General features: G+C 44.7%; 1 protein-coding gene across 1 annotated transcript in view; it reads right to left on the bottom strand.

Moving 5' to 3' along the window:
- Positions 1-5887: 5887 nt before the first annotated feature.
- Positions 5888-8422, bottom strand: part of UGT8 (UDP glycosyltransferase 8) — a 36028-nt gene continuing 33493 nt past the window's right edge. Inside the window, exon 6 of the mRNA XM_059843673.1 lies at positions 5888-8233. Within this exon, the coding sequence (XP_059699656.1) occupies positions 7870-8233 (364 nt within the window). The 3' untranslated portion in view covers positions 5888-7869. The remainder of the gene's footprint in view (positions 8234-8422) is intronic.

Below are 8422 nucleotides of genomic sequence, written 5' to 3'. Positions count from 1 at the left end.
GGGCTGGCTGCAAGTTTATCAAGCTCCAGGGTGAAACTAAGCAGCATTTTCTTCCTGTGATACGATCAAAAAGCCACCAGCCTAAATCACAGAACGAATCATGGAATTACTGAGCAGCTTGGGTGGGAAGAGACCACACAGCCCATCTGATCCAACCCTGCCATTGGCAGGGACACCTTCCACTACACCAAGTTGCTCCAAGCCCCATCCAGCCTGGCCTTGAACACCTCGATATTCTCCTGGCCAACTTTCCCTTTACCTTTCTGGTTTTGCCTCACAGAATAGTTATTTGGCTAAACTCCCTTTCCAGGCCCTTTTCCACACTCCTTGCTGTGTAACCTCAGTTCCTCCCAGCTTTTGTCTGTCTGTGGGACAGAACGAGCTGGGAATTGGCCTTTCCTTCCCTGAAATCCAGTGCCAACAAACCCAGGACTCTGAGAGGAAAGAGCAGCACTCCTGAGTGCTGGAGCAGCCTGTCCAGAGAGGGGCTGGGGAGACTCCTTCCCTGGGGATATTCAAACCTATCTGGACATGATGCCCTGGGAGGGCAACTCCTGCTGAGCAGGGATTTTTCTGGGAGGTGGTTGTGTCTTCGTATTTCTCCCAGAGTGAGGCAAAGCATTAGGAGAAAAATGCAAATAAAGGCAGTGAGGAGAGTGGGCAGCAATGCTTCAGCAGTTATGGGAATATTGGTGTTCAGCTCGACTGAACTTCCCCAAAAATGTCAATAAGAGTTGTTCTGGCTTGCATGACTGGTCCCCTGCCATGGATAATGATCTCTCAGACCACACCTGACATACCTTTCCATGACCCTGCACGGGGCAGAGCCTGCTCAGGGCTCTTACCCTGCTCCAGCCCTGAGAACCAATTGTTCTCTGCCGGGAAGTTTCTGAACTGTGCACACTCAGGAAGCTGAAGGAACTCTCCCTTGGCACCCAGACTGTCCATGGACACTGAAGGGGGGCTACAACCTGGCCTCCATTTTACACAGACCATGGGGGTTCAGCTAATTCAGCCTCAAACATAGCTCAAGTTGTATTTATAGGCTAAAACCTTGAGAAATCAGCCTTTAAAAAGTGACCAGAACTACACATTGCTTAAATCCCTCCAGCCTGAACACTGATATTTAAACTTGGCCTGGACATCTGCCCTCTGGCTGCCACAACACAGCTCCTTTATTCCCCACTCCCATAACTGGGATGTAGACCGTGTTCCCAGTCGTGGTGTGACAAAAGGCATCTCCCATCCCAGCATCCCCACCTTGAGGGCTCCTGCATGGCCCAGGGCACCTGCCTCCTCCTGCATCCCAGCCAGGAGCACAGAGGGCAGGAGATGAGGAGCTCCTACACAGAACACCACCCAAGATCAAGAAGCAAGTGGTGGGAATAGTCTTTGCTCTGTCCTGGAATAGGATGGGGAAAACTCAGAGCACTAAAGACAACCACTAAATAGCCTGGCCTGAGGAAGGCCACAGGGGTCACCTTTTGGGCAGGGCAATGACCTGAAAAAGGTACAAGGACACAGCAGGAGCATGAGGCAGAAGTGACACAGCATGGGGGGACAGTCCCAAGAGGAGCTCCCGAGACATTCCACAACCAAATTCCTCATGCCATGGGATGGCTAAAAAAAAGGAGAAGGTCAACACTCTTGCCCTTCCTCCCCCACTCCTCAAGGATTCCCTCTGTGTTTTCTCTCTGCCAACACACCAGAGGTGTGCCCTCACCAGGGAGGCCACCCAGGTGGACACGTGGTGACTCCTATGACAAAAGGAAGAGTGTCCAGCTTTCCCAACCTTTCCTCCCACACCCAGAAACCATCCTTAACAACACAGCTGGTGAAATGGTTTGGGTTTGTGGGACATTTCCTGAAGATGAAGAAATGATCTGAGAAAGTAGTAGCAAGAAAGTTGCTCACAGGTCTGGGAATGATAACCTGCCCTAAAGTTGCTCTTACGTTATTTGTTCAGTGATGATAATTTGTTACTTCTGAAAAGTTGTTTTACCAATAATGTTACTTAAACCCTCTTAACTAAAAGCTTTTTTTGTACACCCCCCTCCCCCTTAATTTGATACAGCAATCCCATCAGACTCCCATGGATGGACTGGAATGTTTTTTGGCTATTGTTACCTTGAGATGCTCTTCTCTTTACGTCCACTAAAACACAAAAAACAAAGAGAAATAAAATTAAAGAAGCTGACAAATCTTTCAGCAATCTTAAGTATCATGCACAGGTGAGGATTCATTTGCCTTTTTTGGAAAAGCATGGAGTCAGTCCTGCCCCTCATTACACATCATTCCTCACCCCCTGGTTTCTTCACTGCTCCGACTGCTGTTGTGAGGCTGCTCTGAAAGAGACAAACAAACAGGCAATGACCTGGGGTTTATTCCCTGGGGGTTATTTTTAACCTGGATTTTCTCACCATGTTCATTTGTGGTGCAGCTCCACACGAAGGAGATCTGTCTGCAAAAACCAGGAGCCATTTGCAGTCCACAGCAGGAGGGGTGGCCAGTGGGAACAAGTCCTTACAAAAGGATGGATGAAGCTCTTGTATCTGAGTAACAGAAGCAATGGGATCCAGGGAATAAACAATTCCCCTTGCTGTACCCAACCATCAATCACACTCCAAGTTCTTATCACTTCATCTAAAAAACCAAACTCCAGCATGTTCTTCCAGTAAAAGCAGTGCAGATTTTAATCATGTGTCTTCTTGTCATCCTTTTCCCAGCGCCACCAAAAGACCCAACAGTGCACCTTTCCCCACAGCAGAGGCTGCAGAGCCAAAAACAACAAAGAGGAAAAGCTAAATAAACATTCCTCTCATCAAGAAGCTCATGGGTGAGGCCTAAAGCGTTGAAAGGTCTTATCTGCAGTGAAATCCAATGTCCAAACTTAAATCTCAGCTTGGAAACGCTCCCTGGGGCGAGGTCACCTCCACCCAGGAGCCAAGAGAGCTCAGGGAGGACATCCTGGATACACAGGAGCTTTCCAGACCAGCAGAGCTGGGATGGAGCTACTGGAACAGCTTCTGGCAGAGTTAGGGTGTCCCCAGGTGAGTTACCCTGAAAAGCAAAACCGGGAGGGCAGGGAAATGCCAAGGGGCTTTGGGCAAGTAGCAAATCAACAGGTGGCAAGCTCAGAAATTAACACACAGTAAAAATGCTGCTGAGAAAGGCTGATGTAGCAAAAGGGGAAGGTACAGAAACATTCAGAAAAAAAAGCAGAAATGCATAAAAAAGCAAGGCACAACAGAGTAGAACCTCTTACAAAGACAGACACATGTTAATTCCTTACAGGTCCTTACAGAACTCTATTTTCTCTACATATATATTGGCTGTCTCTACAAAGTTTTCCTTAGCGGGCATCTCCTGGAGCTGAAAACTCTTATCCTTGCTGTAAATCTCACTGGAGCAGAAATTGGGAATTTATTCAAAGCCTCTGAGATTATCACATATCTACTGCTTCATTCCAAGAAGCAAAGAGCTGTTTTGTGTTTAGAATGAAAACAATTTCTTCCCACCAGGCTGTCACAGGAGTTCAGTGCATCTTTTATCAGAGAGCTTGGAAAATGACCAGGTGAGCTTTGAGGAGCACAAACAACACAAAGACACCCCAGAGGCTGCTGAACATCCCTATGCCCACTGCAGCTCATCTCCAACCAGCCCCTTAAGTACAAGCACCCTCCTGACCTTTGCCCCTTCTAGTTTTGAACACCTGCTCTAATTCTGCATTTTCTTGTAGCACCAGCACACACAAACACACAAAATGCTGCTTGAATCTCTCTCAAGTTAATTACTACACTGGACAGTCCAGCTGATTAAACACCATGTCAGGAGGAGAGACACAGAATTCTTCCAGATCCGGAAAGAAACATCTCATTGTCCCCTACAGCCTTCCAGGATTTCCCAATCTCAGCTTCACCCATTTGTCTTCCAAAATCTAATATTCTCTATTAAAAAGAGCAGTGTCTGTATTTATGCACATGTGTACTCACCTACACTCCTTATAATAACTTCTCCATTTTATGAGATCTGGCAAGGCTTTTTCCCCCAAACAAATCCAACTCATAGACACTAAATTACAATTTTGACTGTTAGCTTGTTCTAAGCAATTCTTAAGTACGTAGGAATGTAGTAAAACATTTCTAATAATATAAAGCTCTGGTAAAATTTGATCACTGCACAACAAAATGACAAGAGAAACAGATGCACATAAAATAACTCTGTGTCCATTACTATCAGTACAGAAATGTACAAATTGAGATTATTTCAGTCTCTTAATCTGGAGCAAACGTGTCTGCAGGTGTTCCCTGCATTAAGAGAATTTGGCTGCCAAAAATATTGGTAGTCATCTGCAAAAGTCAAAGTCTATGTTGTTTCTTGCCTTAGTAACTATTCCCCACTAGTTCTTACCCCCAGAGATATCATTATTTCATTAAAACACAATCACACTGACACGGAACAATTAATGCTCCATGCAATGCAATTCTGCTAAGTCAGTGCTTCTGTCTTCCACAGACCAGCACTCCTAAACCTATGGAAGGCTGGTGTTTGTGCCTCAAAAACCCACCTGACACAGTTACATCCTTCAATCTCAGCCCACACTGCTCTTTTAAGGAGCAATTACTGAATCTGCTCAGTAACAATCCAAGGAAGGTTTGCATTCCAGAACTGTTCATGTCCTGAACTACTGCTTAATACCTAAGTAATGTAAGCCTCATGTACCTAAACAATTGGATGATTCTGTCCCCTACTCTAACAGTAAATTCCAGAACAGGAATTCCCAACCTTTTCCAAAACACTGTTCAGCCTTCCATCCCCTCAGTCTATGAGGAACACAGTCATTCCTAACCAATTTTGGTTTCATTACAGAGTGACGAGGACTGCCTAACTTAGTGTGTTCCTTCATTTTGCAGTGAAATGAGATTCAGCAATTGCTGCCTTCTGCTTGAGAAAACACACACACACCCCCCTGTAAATAAATCAGGTTTATAGCTTTCAAAAGGTGATTTTCATTAGGATAAGTAAGGCCCAACTGTGGTATTTTCCAATTGGTGGCAGAGCACTGTCTTGGAAGATGAACTCAGTTTCCTTTAAGTGTCTTCTCTGTTCAATGCCTAATGACTAATATTGATCAGAGGGGTGACTAAAGCCTCAGTCCTGACACTGTGACGCAGTCTGGAGATACACGTGTATTTTTAAACCCTTCCTTGAACATTCCTTCAGCCATCTGGCTGATTTCAACACTGGCTGGGCACCAATAGCAATCACTGCTCGATTCTGTCTCTGAAACACAGGAACAATTTGGGGGATTGAATAGAACAAAGAGGGGATGGAAATAACCACAGTAACAGCTTGTGCTTGTACTTAGAAGGAAGTTGAAACACAACAGGTATTTCTAGACATGAAGTGAATCAGCCTCATCAGCAATTTGGCAATACAAGGAACACAGCAACTGCCTCTTCCTGCAAAAGAATTGCAGCATGTTTGTAGCTACAGAGAGTACTCAAGAAACCAATCCATCATCTCAACTAACATCACTGTGAAAACCCTTTCAGCCCTGCTTTTCAAATGAAGAGTTTACCACCTAGAGGAAAACAACAACACAAACCACTGTGCCATCTATGCCCACCAACCTCAAAAAATTTGAATTGCCTTTAAGCAATGTAATTAACCATTTTCTCTTTCAATTCAAAGATCCTACAGGAAATGGACCTACACTCACCAAAACCAGCAATATTTTTGATTTCAAACACATATCATACACCACAGTAGACACTGAAAAGTTGTGTGCACCCCAGTAAGCATCCACATTTAGGTCCACACACACAGTGGGTACTTGGAGACACCCAGCGTGCAGCTGAACAAAAATATACTTCCAACAACAGAATTTCTCTATTAAATCCATGTTTATTGCTTAAGTTTTATCACAGTGGAGATTAAATTATGCTTAATCATCCGGTCAGTGCTTTTGTACCTTCTTTAATGCCAAAACACCCCCACATTTTAAACCAAGTCATTCATACACTCGAAGTCTTCTCACCATCCCACCATTCATCGCCTCTGTGTGCCCCTGTAGTTGCCACGGGCTGCGAGATTGTAAAAAGGTATAGCTAAGAGGCTTATATTTATAATACCATTTTTGTGTTCAAGTATTCAGAGAGCAGCACGAGTAGCTGCCCTGCGTATTAGAAACATATCTGCACTGTTATTTATTGCTGTAGGACGGAGGCTCCTGATGGAATGGTGATGAAATTTTGCATCACTGTGTATGAAGATGAGCTCAGCATCCCGTCATCATCCCAACTCCTCCCATGTTAGTGAGCGACACAAGGCAAAACCTCTGGGCTTCCCTCCTTTCCCTCTCAGCCACGGGACCTCGAACTACAAATAAATAAAGCGTACACTCACAACGTGTGTAGTGCAAATTCCAAGTAAACAGAATGACACGGAAATAAAACTCGGAGTTGCCAACTTTGGTTCAGCAGGGCAGCAAGGACCCCGTGCCCGGCATTCCCGCCCCGGGAGCGCGCACCACCGCCGGCGTCCCGTCTCGGCGACAATGATTGAGGGAGGCCGCTGGAGGCAGGGGGACAGGGGGCCACCTCCGCAGCCAGGTGGCCAGGCCTCACCCCACACACGCCACCAGCCCCGGGCAGGACGGCTGGAGACCGCCCGCGGCGCGGAATTCCTATTGGCAACTACGTGGAACATGGATTGCGTGGCCCAGACTAATGGAAGGTAATGTTTCTGTTTCTCCAGAGACAAACGTTGAAAGAGAACATCTACAACATTGCGATTCAGAAAGAACTTAATGAGAATTAACAGGAAAGACATTCAACTCTGGGGGAGCGCTGTGTGGGGTCGTTCCCTTGAAACAAACCCCAAGGAGTGGTTCGAGTCTTGCACAGCTCTGGGCCATCACAAAACCTTCTGCACTAAGCACAGAACTAGATTTTTACAAGTTCTTTTTGGTTTGTTTTTTTTTGTTTCTTTTTTCTTGCTGTTGTTTCACTTATTTTTCTTAATTATGCACATCTACTTCCCACACAGCCATATTTGGAACTGAAATAAGACTCCCTAATATTTTTGTGGCATAAATTCTGTATGCAGAGAAAGGCGACAAAATTTTGTCTCAGGTAAAGTTAGGACACACCGTAGACTTACTCAGGACCCTTTTCTCCCAAGTACTGGTAGCGAGCAGAAGAGTCATGCAGCTTTATCAGTAAAACAAGTACATATTTTTGCCATTTTTCTTCAGTGCTCTTTAAGATTATCCCTATTTTTTTTTTTTTTTTAACGTTTGTTTTCTCAGTCCACAACTTGCTAGTTCTCACATAAAGACTGGGGGAAATCACTTGAGCTTTAAACAGCATTCTTACACAACAGGTTGAACCTTCCACAAAGGAAACACAGAACTAGCACTAGAGAGTTCTCTCAGCTAAAAGGATGGAGATATTAAAATAATAAAAAAATAAAAGGAGAACACCTCTGCAAATAAAAAGAAACATCTCCTGGTTTGGGACACACACACTGAGCTTTTAAAAGCTGAAAATTCATAAATACGGTCATTGTATAGAACTTTAGAGAATTAAGGCTTCTAAAAACTTCAGTGCCAAAATAACCTCTCTGCATATCAGTATTAAGAATAAAGTATTTTCCATTTTAGGTTGTGCTTGCCTTTTTTTTTTTTTTTGTTTTTTTTTTTTAAAGACTTCTCTTAGTTCCGTAGAATTTTGTCACATAATATTACATACTGAGGGGGAGTGTTAGAACTGCTTATTGAGGTTTTAAGTAGTTGTTAGACTAAGTTACAGCGATAAAATTCGATTACTGATCTGATTCATTACTACTTTACATGGGGCTGTTGGCTCATTTCACCTTTTTTTCATGCTTAATGTGGCCGTTTCTTCTATACTTGCCATTGGGGATCCCGTTCTGGTAGTGTCCATTAACAGCGCTATGTTTGTCATTGGGCCAGAGATGTTTGCTCTGCTTGCAGATTAACTTTGCCATCCTGGCCAAAACATAGTAAAGTAAGGCAGCACCCACTAGTAGGACCAAGGCAATATCCAGTAAGAAATACTGAAAGAGGGAGATGCTGTAAACAGCAGCACGCAGGTGCTGGGCTCCGTTGTGGCGCAGGATGTAGTTGATCCAGTACACAGTCCGGTTCACGGGGTGTCCAGGCTGGTCCTTGTGGATCTCCGACAGCCTCCGCGCCCGCTGCCGGTAGCTGGGGGGAGGGAAGCAAACAAGGAACAAAGGAAAAGCTGTCATCTCGTGTCATTGTGCCACTGAATGACCAGAGAAATGCACAAGAGTGAGAAACCTGGGGTTGATTTTGCAGTAGACCATTTCCACCCGGGTCCAGAGTTTCACCCAAAACTTTTGGTTTTTCACCCTGGCAGCCGATCCTGCCAAT

This window comes from Haemorhous mexicanus, chromosome 4 (genome assembly GCF_027477595.1).
Source record: "Haemorhous mexicanus isolate bHaeMex1 chromosome 4, bHaeMex1.pri, whole genome shotgun sequence".
Lineage (NCBI taxonomy): Eukaryota > Metazoa > Chordata > Aves > Passeriformes > Fringillidae > Haemorhous > Haemorhous mexicanus.
Note: the sequence above shows the minus strand (reverse complement) of the source record. Positions and strands in the feature narration are given on the sequence as shown.